Source organism: Triturus cristatus, chromosome 1_2, assembly GCF_964204655.1.
Source record: "Triturus cristatus chromosome 1_2, aTriCri1.1, whole genome shotgun sequence".
Taxonomy (NCBI): domain Eukaryota; kingdom Metazoa; phylum Chordata; class Amphibia; order Caudata; family Salamandridae; genus Triturus; species Triturus cristatus.
Genome location: NC_140580.1, coordinates 275130515 through 275143911, shown reverse-complemented (window position 1 = coordinate 275143911; position 13397 = coordinate 275130515). Strand labels below are relative to the sequence as shown.

Here is a 13397-nt window from a genome sequence, read left to right as displayed (position 1 = left end):
CAATGCTTGGTATCTTATAGTGAAGATAGAGGAGGGACTAGCTCTATGACCACTCCTCTAGGAGGGTCAGGGTAGTGGGTGGTTACACCCACTTCCCTTTGTCCAGTTTCGCGCCAGAGCAGGGGCAGGTAGTCCCTGAACCGGTTTGAGCTGGCATATGCACAGAGGAGCCTACTGCTCCCCCAGTGCAGGACTTCAAAGCACTCTAAGAGTGCACCCACCCAGCTCCAATACACGAAATCCTGTCTGGGAGGTGGTGACACCTCCCTGTGACAGGATACCTTTTGTTGGGCTTCCTCCACTGCGAGTTTCGGTCAGCAGCAGGAGTGCAGCCCAGTGTCTGTGCTGGTGGCATCCATTTTGTGATGCCAGGGCTCTAGGAGATTTCTACCGTTTAGTACAGTGGGTACATGTCATCCCCTCTAGAAGGGTGGGATCATACTCCCACACCAGTTACTGGTGTGGGGGTAAGATTCCAAGTTGTTTGACACCAAACACGACATGTTTTGATGCAGTCATTCCAAAGTTAGCATTTACCACGAGGTTATAATGCACTTAAGAGTATATGGTTTAACCACATCCACAAACAGCAGCAGAGAATAGACTCTGCCAGCTGCAGAGGGGTCCTGCTCATGCAGAAGCACCCCCTCACATAGTAAACCAAGCACCCTGCCCACAGGATTGATAGGGCCTGCAATAGGGGTGGCTGATAGGTTTATATGTGTGTGTATGGTGAGATATAGGAACCTATACCTCAGTGAGGAGTGCTAACACTACCTCACACAGGCTGCAGTAGCAGGCCTGTGGTGTCAGATTGGGAATGCTTCCCAGGGGTGGCATAATACATGCTGCAGCCCCTGGTAGGCCTGTGAAGTACCAATGCCCTAGGTACCTAAGGTACCATATACTAGGGGCTCATAAGGTACCACAGTATCCAATCACTAGTGCATCTAATATGCACACCAAGTTGTTTAGAGAGATCAGTGAGACTGGGGCCCTGATTAGCTGGGACCCAGCCAGACTATAGCCAGAAACTAGTGTATACATCAGAAAAAAATTGGGGGCAACATAAGTGCAGATCCTACTCTCCTACACTCAGGCCCTTGGGGATTCCTTCAAGCCAGGGGACACAGCATACAGCAAAGTCCTTCCCCTCTCCTTGGCAGCAAAGCAACTGCAGGTCAGCCTTACAGCAGGTCAGTCCTTCTTCTTCAGTCTTCCAGCTTCCTCCTTGGCAGAGGTTCCTTCTTGATTCCAGGATGATCTAATTTTCTGTAGTCTGAATCCCAATACTTATACCCCAAAATCCTTTGTCCTCTGCAGGCAGAGGGGCCTTGGCCTAGCCAGTCCTGGAGCACTCTGTTTACTTGGCTTCTTCTTTCCTTTGAGAGAGAGGGGCAGGGTCGTCAGCCGCCCAGCAGGGGGTGGAGCCAGCATTGTGGAAGGCAGGCACAGCCCTATTCAGGCTCAGGTGCTACTCCTCCCACCCATATACAGGGGAATTCCCCTATTCAGCCCTGGGCTGACTCATTCAGCCTCTGGGAGCCACCCCTGTCCCTGTCACTCACAAACCAGACAGTCAATTCACAAACAGGCCAAGGCACACAGAAAGGGCAGGAAAGGAAAACAGCCACCTTCTAAATGTGCTGTTTTCACACACAGGATTTAAAAACCATCCTTCCTAAAAGATGTGTTATTAAATTCTGAGTTCAGGGATACCAGACTTTAGCTTTCTATCTTGCTCCTATGGGAAGATATGCAGCTAAACATTATACTCAGCATTCCCCATTATAGCCTATGGGCAAGATAGCCTTTCAATAGTGAAAAACGAAAATGGCTGTAATTCACTACCAGAGCATGTCACCTACACCAATACATGCTCTACCTTTCACATACACTGCACCCTGCCCAGGGGGGCACCTAGGGCCTTCCATAGGGGTGTCCAATGTGTACAGAAAGGGAAGGGTTAGGCCTGGCCAGTGTGGACACTGGTCAGGTCAGCATGGCAGTTAGCAACTGCACCCAGGCACTGCGGTGGCAGGCCTGTGACACCATTTTAGGGCTACTCCTGTGGGTGGCATAATCAATGCTGCAGGACCACTAGTAGCATTTGAATCACCAGCCCTGGCACACTCAGTGCACTTTACTAGGGGCTGACAGGTGAAACAAAGATACCAATCAGGGATAACCAATCAATATAATAATTTACCTAGGGAGCACTTGCACTTTGACACTGATCAGCAGTGGCAAAGTGCCCAAAGCATCTAAACCAGCAAAAACAAAATCCAGTACAGCGTCAAAAATACAGGAGGTAGAGGCAAAAAGTCAGGGGAAACCACGCCAAAGATGCCAGGTCTAACATTCACCAATAATTTATTTAAATGGCAGCATTTCTATTTGTTTTGTGAGCACTCGCTTTAGACTGATTTTTTAACGAGGTTAAGGGGAGTAGGAGCGAGTTTGGAGGGCAGGTTTTTTTTTTTTGGTTTTGAGATGTTGGGTGGGTTTGTGTAACAATTGTACATGTGATGATTTAACGGTATAAGTATGTGAGTGTTACATGTATTCTGGTTTTGAATAGATGGTTTAGACGTCTGTTTCTGTGTTTTCAGTTACCCCTGACGAAGGTCTAAAGAGAGATCGAAATGCATTGGGTGGAACTATGTGAGGTTATGGAGTACGAACTGTTCACCGCTACATGCTTAAGTTGAAGCCCAGATGGGCACGCTGAAGGCAGTTGAAAATTAAATAATAAAATACTATGGAGGAATCTCGCTGTCCTCGCATTGATTTTGAGCGATTGGTTTAATTGTTTTGGATGAACTTTGGATACAAAATTGGTGTACTATCTGTTTAATATGGAGAACAACATATTTGTTTAAAGTCTGGGTCAAATCCCTTACCTTGCAGTGCGATGGGTTGGCGCGTAAAGTACGATTCTTATGGATTACTTATCAAGTATCCATGATTAGGATAGTTCACGGACCTGTTCGCACGCAATCACTGAGACAAAACTAAAAATAACATAAGGAAAGGAGTGCATTCTGCTTCAATAGAACTCTTGTATTTCAACTTTCTAAAAGTGGCATTTTCAAACACACCATTTAAAAGTCATCTTCACAGAAAGATGTGTTTTTAAATTCTGAGTTCACAGAGCCCAAACTCCAAACCTCTATCACTTCCCAATTGAAAGTTGCACTTGTAAGAGGTGACAATGCAGCTCCAATGTTAACCTACAGCAGAGATAGTCCTTGCAATAATAATAAATGAATATAGCAGTATTTCAGAACATGTATAACACACCTGTACATGTCCTACCTTTCACAGACACTGCATCCTGCCCATGGGGTACCTTGAGTATACCTTAGGGGTACCTTACAGGTAGGAAATGGGAGGGTTTGGGCCTGGCAAGTGGGTGCACTTGCCTGGTCGACAGTTTAAAACTGCCCTCGCACACACTGCAGTGGCAGGCTGATACATGGTTACAGGGCTACTCTTGTGGATTGCCCAATCAGTGCTGCAGGCCCACTAGTAGCATTTGATTTACAGGCCCTGGGCACACACAGTGCATTCTACTAGGGACTTGCCAGTAAATCAAATATGCCAATCATAGATAACCATTCACAATCACAATTTACACAGGGACTACTTGCACTTTAGCAATGATTATCAGTGGTAAAGTGTGCAGAGCTTTAAAACTAGCAAAAACTACATACAGCACACAGTAAAAAACAAGAGGTCAGAAGAAAAAATACACACTAAAGATGCCAGGTCTAACAAACTGGATTTATTCTCATTTTCCCTTTTCTCAAAATAGACATTTTAGTCTGATTGAATTTGACTTACATTCTGATTTATATGTTGGCAGGCGGGGTTAACTCCTTCAAGGCAAACGAGTATACTACTCCATTTCCGTGATGGCATCCCTGACTGCCAAATTCCGAAATATCAACCAAGTCAGCGATAAATTCTAAAGCAGTAGCAGGAACCACATTAAAGGCAGTTCCTGCCAATGCTTTTTTAATTTTGATGCACTGCTCCATCAATGAGTCTGAACCATCCGTCAACTTTCTTCTTCTTTTATCTTCAAAAACAAAAACCAGAAAAGGGATTTTCTTTTTGAAAATAAAATAAAAATCCCCTCCTCGTCAGGGGATTTATCTCCTATGGCGAAGAGGGCATGTTCAGTTTTTTACTGCCCCTTACCGTAGGGGTTTGCCTGACAGTGCCGGACAGTAAAAAACTACTATGGACACACTCAGGCACCGCCATCTGGATTATGAGGTCCGTTTACTACAGCCTTTCCATCCATGTCGGCCTTTCTGACATGGAAAGTCTGTCGGAAAGCGAATTTGGGGGCCCCTAGAAGGGCCGCCTCCCCCCCAGCCCTTAGCAATGGGGCCTGGGCAACACCTATGGTGCCCCACTAAACATCCCTTCACCGTGTGGCAGGCACCTTATGGTGCCTGCCACACGGTACAGGGATGCATGAAACCATCCATTATTTAATTGCAGCTTGTGCAGCAGCCCTTTTCCGGCCGCCGAACAAGCTGCTATTGAAAAATTGATGTTTCTGATTGCTCATACGGCAGCTGCATCCAAATTCAGCGGGTGGAACGGCCGACTTATGGTCAGGCGGTTCCATTCCGCAATGGCGTAGGTCAGACGCTTGTCCGAACTGCATCGCAATTAGGCCCTGCATGTCCACCCACCTATCATCAATTCTTTGCCCGCTCTTAATCCATTGGGCTTTTGGAGTTGTTTGACCACAGTGGAGACTGAGTAGTCTCCACTGCCACTGTGACAAAACTATTGTCCGCCTTCATTTAAATCTGGCAGGCGGACCAATATAGTGGGGGTAAGGATACTCAGTTGCAATCATTATCACCAAGATTTAAATCAGACTCTTAGTCTTGATACAATGCCAGCAACCTGCATGTAAAACACAAGTTAAATTTTGTTTTTAATAGAAATTTTACCTTGGTTCCCAAAATAAAAATGTCCCGTAAGCTGCAAGCATCTTATTTTCTTTTCTCTGTTACAAATCATTTGTTTATGGTGGTGGCAGTCGCATCATAATCTGATGTGCGGGACCGCCCCGTTGCAGGCGGGCAGTCCCAGGCACCTCTATGGTGGCGGGCAGACTCAAGTCCGCCCTCCATCGTAATGACCCCCAATGCATTTTTCTGTTCTGGAATGCCCTTCATTTAGCCCTACGAGTCATTGCTTGTAATTGAGATTGTATTGAAGTAATACTTTTTGTGGCGTGTGTTGTATTTGGTTATCTTATTACTGACATTTTTTAAATGACGAGTTAACACGTTTAGAGAGACTCCAAATCTCACAATGGGTGGAATGCACTTGAAAATGTTGTTTTGCAAGGTTGTCACAAGAAGAGGGGAAACTGAAAACTGAGAACTTCCCCTTCATTTAAAGGTAATAACTCTTTTCAACAATGTATCACTAACAATCTGTTTAATTAATAAAGGAAATGGACTTACCCACATGTCCTGTAAGTAAATACAATAAAACTTTCTTCATCAACTCTTTCTGAAAATGTTACACAGGTAAATTTCTCCCAGTGTCTCATAGCTTGTTTAAATATTGCTCTCTGGCTACCTGAAAGGAAAATGTAATCAAATAAGTACTTGCGGCTTTCTCCTTGCAAAAGGACACATTATACCAATTTTCAAACTATTAATTGTAATATTTAGAACCACTGAAAGCTCTATAGACAGTTGCTGGGCTTAGAATAGGAGTTATTATTGTGAGGTGTTTGCTCCATAGATGAAGAAACACCTAATCTTCTATTATAAACTAGTGGCAATGAAAGGGAGGTACCAAGCAAAAGAAAATACAAATATAAAAATATATGTATGTACACACACACTGCGAGTCAATATTTGATTCCCTTTTGTACACCTTAAGTGCAAGAGTGATATCTTTTGACTAACTATGAAGAGAAAAAATCATGTGAAAAACAAGGTACTGTATGCAACTAATTACTTACCCCTAGGGAGGGGGCGAGGGTAGTACATTAATTGGTAAAAATATAAAATATACAAGTTTAATGTAAAAATAAAGACTGAATTAAATATAGACAATAAAATTTGTGAAATACAAAGTATCATCTCACACGTAATCCAATAAATAAATTTCTATTGGTCTCCCCTACACTGTGCACATGTGAATCTAACATCATAGTAATTCCGTATTTTTTCAACTGATATCAAATTATCCCTTATAATCAGTCATACTATTCTGCATATCAACATAAAGCAGATGATATATTTGTGCGTCCTAGAGATCATATGTCCTGCTATATACAACCAACAAATGAGGGCTTGTCTCTTTCACTTCCTTATATAGTCTACAAATGTTATAAGATTTGGGTATTCCCAGCCAAACTGCTAGTAATTGAGGGCAGGCTGCTTGAAACACTGGATCAGGGACTGCTAAGAAATGACAGAAGCAAAAACAATAAAAAATTGTCAAGCATGATGGTAGTCCTTAAAAAATATTCAAGCATAAAAAGATTACCTTTTATCTCAGAAAATAGACCAGTCTTTAATAATGATACATCAGAACAGTAAAATTAAAATATGAAGAGGGATCTTAGGTTCATTGCCATTCCTGAGTTAGGAGAGGAGGGATGACTATTTCACGTCTGTTAGAAATTGGGCTATTAGTTGAGGGGGGTAGGTACGGACCTCAAGAAATAATCACAATCCTTTTTAGGGTAAATCACTAAAGTCACTAAACAAACCTGAGCTCACCACCCTGGTAGCTATGGGATAGAGCAGAAAGGCTTAACTTAGAGGCAAAGAGTAAAGTGTTTATGCAGTACTAAAATAGTTATAAAGTCAAAATGCAAAACAATAAACATGGCAATTTAAAAATAAAATATATAGTACAATGTAATATAAAAATCTGACACCAAAATGACAAAAAACTAAGAAGGGGAATCAGAGGGATGATTTTTTAAAGTGTTATGTAGAAATAGTGCGAAGAAGCACAAAGTGCTCATGCTAGTTATTGGTCATGGTAGAATAGGACCTCGACGCAATTTGACGCTGACCGTGATGGAGGGTAGGTCAGATACACTAACCTGGTTCATCCTGGTCAAAGTTTTTACCTTCTGATTTTAGTCCTTTAAGTCCCATTCCATTACTGAAGTATACTTCCAAAGCTCCCCTAAGCCTCAGGGGAGGCACATAGAGACTCACAGGGTGTCAGCAGAGGACTCAGCAGGGACAAGTACAAGTCCTGTTGCAACTGGGCAGTAACAGGAAAATCCCTCTTGTAGTTGTTGTGTCCCTGTAGCATTCACAGGAGGCCAGCCTTATGACCATTGGAGTCTACTTCGTTGTCCTAGGTAGGAGAGGGAGGTCAGGTGCATTGTCCTATGCTTTTCTCAGGTCTTTGAGGACAGGTTCAGTCCTATTTTGATCCTCCACAGGTCCAGAAGGGTTCTTAAATGGGTGCCTGGAAATTCCACCTTTATTTCTGGCACTAGCTACTGGATGGGAATAACCTCTTGGGATGCCCTAACCAATGGGGTAAAGGTTCCTGGGGCTAACCCTTCTCACTATGGGCATTTTCAAGAAAGCCGAAGTCTTCAGCCACACCCAATTTAGGCTCCGATGGTTAGATTTTTTTTTGGGTGGGGTGGGAGTGTACCATCGTGATCATAATATCCTCCCGCAGCGATAACATTTATTACATTTAATATTGTATCCCAATGCTTTCCTATGGAGTGGCCAATCCTTCTGCAGTGAAAATAGCTTTGAGGGCATGTTCACTGTTATGGTGTATTAGGGTTTTCTGAAGGGCTATTTCAATCTGGGCATCAAGTTAATTTTAATTATCTGTGTTTTCCTCAAAGAGATAAGTTATGTTGGGTTCAGCAGTATATGTCTGCCTTAGTGGATGTGTGTGTCCACGCAAGGGCTCGAGGTGTTGCTCCTCTATTCGCCACAGACCAGTGGAGACCTCAATCCCCAGGTACCTTAGGGATTTGATCAGTAAGAAATAAATGGCCACTCGAGTTGTGTGGTCTGTGAGTGGTAAGGCTACGTACTTCTCCAAGTTAACCTTTTATTCCAATAGGGATGAGAAGTGTGAGATTAGGTCCGTAAAGGTTTGTAGGGAGAGAGATGGATGGGAAAGGGTCACTAAGATGTTGCAGTTTGGGAATTTTAATGTCTGAAACTCTTTGCTCTAGTTTGCAGTATCAGTTTATTAATACCCTTTATCGTTGTTAATGATTGCTGCTGTAGTTTTTTTTAGAAGCTTTGACTTCTTGTACATTCAATACAATATAACTCAACATTTAAACTGCCAAGTCATGCTGTGATTTTTTCTGTTCTAGTCCCAAGTTGCTTGTTGCAAAAGATTTAAATTAGTTGAATGCCGAGCCAGTTCTGATTTTGGTGTTGGAGGGAGGAGTACCCATCATTACCCTTGCCATCACATCCCTCCATCCCAGTTTGATTAATTGTTCCCCAACCCCGGCTTTTTGTTTCTTTATTAGCTCCCTCAAACTCCACTACAACCTCCTCCATTGCTCTCACACCCACTTCCCCTTGCTCCCTCATAATAAATTCTCCACTCATTCCCCATGTGCTCCTCTGCTGCTGACTCATCCCTTCAAGTCTGCTGCAACGTCGTAAAGTGCTTTCACAATACAAAAATATTTTTTATTTTCTGCTCTAAGTGGCATATGCCATTATAAATAATTTAAATGGTTTTCATGTGATTTCATATGCATTGTGACGTTATAATTAATGTGTGCACATATGTCATAATGCATACACACATGCACGCACTGATGATACTACCAGCAGTCATCGCACCATTTTTCTTTTCTTGCTTTTCTTTTTGGCAAAACTGCACAGTGTTGGCCAAAGCATTTGCAAAGCGTATAGATCGAAAGGGACAGACCTATAGGCTTTGGCAATACTAGTTTCCAACGGCTTTCTTTTTTTCAATGTGACTCATGCCCTGATTTAGCTTTAGTGGCTTCTGAATCTGTCCATCTTTTTGACCTACTAACAGTAAATTCTGGCTACTGTAACCCTTCAAGTTGTCTATGTTCTCACTTACCAATGGCAGGATTTTTGACAATTCTACAAATAGTTTATCTTTCACCTTAGCTCCATGGTAAGGTTTTGGATGAATAGCTGAGGGTTTAACAACTGCAATTACTGGTTTGCAGGTTTGATCCATTCGACTTTTGAGTGTTTAACTTTACAATTTGTCAACTCTATTAGAGTGATTACCTTTGAGGGTACTGCACCCACCGTTCCAATAGACATTCGTAGAGTGATATGAGTCTGCCATGGCTTTTCCATGGACATTATAGATGTTTCTGTTTGCTCATCCATCACTGTCCATCTGCAACTTGGTGCTTCTTATTTACACTACCATCTCATTTTTCTTCAACCCTGTATCTATGTTTTGGAATACTTTAATGACTTGTAAGGTCCTTTCTGGTTTTCTCGAGTTATTCATGATTTTTTGCTTTGCGCAGAGTGTGTATGGCCATAGTAAGAAGAATTTAAGACCAAACATTTGGCGAATGGCAGATCCAAACTTTCTTGAGAGACAGACGGGCAAAAACATTATGTCTGCCCTGCTGGGCAAAAGCACACCATTCAGACATTAACAAGCATCCCGGGCCTAGCCCCAGTTCCAAAGCTGGACTGGGTTATGGGGAGAAGAGTTAGCCTAACGGGTAGGGCGGTCGACCTCGAATCTGGGGTACTGGGTTCAAGTCTCGGCAATGACGCGGAACATCCTGTGATTCTGGGCAAATCACTTAATCTCCCCGTGCCTAACAAAAATGAATATGTCCTCATGTAACGCAACTGGTGCTATGTAAAGCGCTCTGATCCTGATACTGGGTCAAGTTTGCGCAATATAAAACTCTAAAAAAAAAGTATTTGGCAGAGACAGAACAACTGCTTTAAACCACTCAGTGTTCCAGCTGATCATTCTCTACCACTGTTTTCTCCCAGTGATGCTCAATGTTCCCGCTAGCCATCCATCATATACGATGCCAATCTGTGCTGCTTTGACACTCCCACGCTCAAGCTGCCATTGCTTCAAGCTGTGTGGTGAAAGGGAATGTGGCTGGCTCACCTGGCTAGCCATCTAGACTGTAAAGATCGCAGAGCATTCCCCATAAATAAAACCAATCCACGTATTCAGTGATGCTATCTCGCAGAGTGCCGGTCACATGAACCAACCCTGCTCAGAACATCTTCAACATATTTAACTCAAAGAGTAAAATGGATTGTTTTTAAATTCTGATCTTACAACGAAGATTTTTCTACAAGTAACCACTTAAGGGATTTACTATCTATAAACAGTTATTAAAGTCTACGCTGTGAAATTATGCATCTTTCATGATGTAATTTAAAGTCGGGTAAATCAAATTGTCTTCTATCGGCAGAAATATTTAGTCATTTAATAGTGATTTATCTTTTTTTTAAATTTGATCCCGAACTGCATTTCTACAAAGCCCTTCAAAACCAGGTTATATCCAACAAGGGCACTTGGTCTGGAGTTGTGATGGGATGAAGGAATTTGGGCAGGAGGTACATTTTGATAGTAGTAAGTTCTGTCCATAAGGATAAATCCAATTTACTTGCCAGAGCGATATCTTTTTTGGACCAACTAGCTAAAGTTGAAGAGATTTTAATCGACTACAAGTTTACCTATGGAGAAACCTAAATAAAAGAGGTTTAATTTAGTTTATACTAAATTCCACATAAGCAAAATAGGAGCTATGTTTGCAGTTAGTCCAGATGATGGTGTATCGTAAGAAGGGTAAAAACATATCCATATTTTTCTAAATATTGTTGGCAAAGAATGAGAAGTTAGCAGGACATGTCGCTATGATTCAAATAGCTAGGTTTGCAATTTGCGCTTACTATATTATTTCGGATTTTTGTTGCTAATGGTTCAGGATCTAGAATGGGAGCTAAAAACATCCTTGCTTAGTTTCTTTATGTGGAGTTATGTGTTCTGATTTCACACCATTGGTATAGATTATAAAACCTGAATTGTTATGGAGAGCTTCTAAGGCCTTGCAACAACCGGCTCTCGCATTCCTCTAGTAAGAATACAGAACACAAAATCCTAGTTTATACGCCTTCACAGTGACTAAAATGATTATTGCACCATCTAAGCATCTACATTTCCCTAACTCTATAGTTGTAATTATTTGTCTAATGTCAATGGTTATGCAATTGAAGCTACAGCAAACAGTTGTTTTGATCCTTATGATACACCTTGCAAACAAATAGTTGCAGTCTATCTGTCCCCATTTAGGTGAATCCTATAGTCTCTGTTTAAGAGTGAGATTGGCTTATAACTATTGCCGTTTCTATGATCTTTATCTTGTTAATGGATGGAAATAACTTTTGTCTGTTATTGTCAATTGGGATATTGGCCATTGAAAATATTAAAATGATGTATATGGCATATAAGAGGATAGTTCTTATAGAAAATAACAAAAAGAATTCAGAAGCAAGACCCTTTAACCTATATACCCATACTACCGAGTATCACTACCCACTCCTAAACCCTAAAATACCATTACCACCCTATACCCTTACCAACCCATCAACCCTAAAATTACCCCTATACTCCTACCCACCCCATAACCCTCAAAATACCTTTACTACACTATACCCTTATCCACCCTTAAACCCTGAGATTACCATTACAACCCTTTACCAATACCCACCTCTAAACCCTAAAAACACCCTTACCACTCTATATCCTTACCCACCACGAAACCCTAAAAATACACTTACCATCCTATACCCCTGTCGACCCCTAAAAATACCCTTAGCACCTTATACCCTATATATATATTCACTGACAAATCCGAAGGTAAAGTTATAGTTACGTGACTATGACAGTAATAGCATTAATTCTTTGAGCTAAAATAAAGAACACATAAATTCACCAGTCACAGTTAGCAGTGCTAACTATAACTTGTGCCTCCACCAAGCTTATGACCTCACATATGGCATTACTCTTTAAATGTTCTATGACATCATTTATGGAATCACTGATGACATTTAGAATTACACCATTGATGACATCACTGATGACATCATCCAATTAGTGTGTCAGTTTATTTTATAGTTAACATAGTGGTGGGTAACTACTATATTGCTTTTCTACCTAATTTGGTATAGCCTGTGTCCAGATAATCGGTATAAGTATTTACAAAACGTATGTGCTTCTAATAAACTATAGGTGTGTTGAGGTATTAAACACGTTACAAATCTTTATATCGAACCATAACTCTGTGTGCAGGTGGCAGTTGACAACTTGCGCTTGTTATGCTGTTTTTGGGGAACTTGATTCATTACAAGGTTTTATTCCCCTGATTTCGAGTGTCCGCTCTCTCTTGTATTGGAGTTTTGAGAGGTATTTTTTAAATATTTAGCACTTGTGGTCATCCCTGAGCACCACCAGTGATATGGCAGCACACCACCATACTGATACTGCAATTATTTTTCTTTATTATATAAGGTCGCTATCTAGCTCAGATTCATTGACGATATCTTCTTTGTATGGGAAAGTGGAGAACAAGAATTGTTTCAGTTTCTGAGAGAGCTGAATGAGAATACTCTGAACCTGAAGTTTACGATGCAGCACAGCCAAGATACTGTAGACTTTTTAGACATCAGACTTACCGTAAAGGATAACAAACTTGAGACGGATCTCTTTAGAAAGAGTACTGCCGGTAACTCAGTGCTACATTCGTCAAGCTGCCATCCTTCCAATTTTAGGTGGAGCATACCTTTTGGTGAGTTTCTCCGGGCCAAAAGAAATTGTAGCACAGAGGAAGCATATATAAGGAACAAAAAGGAGATGTCAGAGAGATTTCGAGCCAGAGGATACCCTTACAAAATGCTCAAAATGGGTGAGAAAAGAGCAGATGAAATAAAAAGAAGTGAGGCACTCTATAAAGTACCCACAAATAAAGAGTCAGAGACAGACCAACCCATCAGACTCATAACGACGTTCAACTCCCAATCCAATCAATTTAGTGGAATAATCAGAAGCAGATGGGATATCTTGACACAAGACAATATCCTTAAAGAAAAACTAGGTTCATACCCTGCCATAACTTACAGAAAAGGCCCATCCATTAAAGATATTGTTGTCAAGAGCCACATGAGTAATCTGAAACTAACATGGTTAGACAAAGTGGGAGGATTCCATCGTTGCGGTAAATGCAAGGCTTGTAGCCATAGCGAAAATGTCAAAGAGGTCATCCTAGAGAGAACTAAGAGAAAGTGGTATATCTGTAAAAACATACAGTGTAGCACAGACTTTGTAGTCTATGTTATCACTTGCCCTTGTGGCAA

General features: G+C 41.5%; 1 protein-coding gene across 1 annotated transcript in view; it reads right to left on the bottom strand.

The window, feature by feature from the left end:
* The window catches only part of TLL2 (tolloid like 2), a 2438103-nt gene that overhangs the window by 1351687 nt on the left and 1073019 nt on the right, over positions 1-13397 (bottom strand). Inside the window, exon 5 of the mRNA XM_085603672.1 lies at positions 5502-5619. Coding sequence (XP_085459798.1) covers positions 5502-5619 — 118 coding nt within the window. The remainder of the gene's footprint in view (positions 1-5501; positions 5620-13397) is intronic.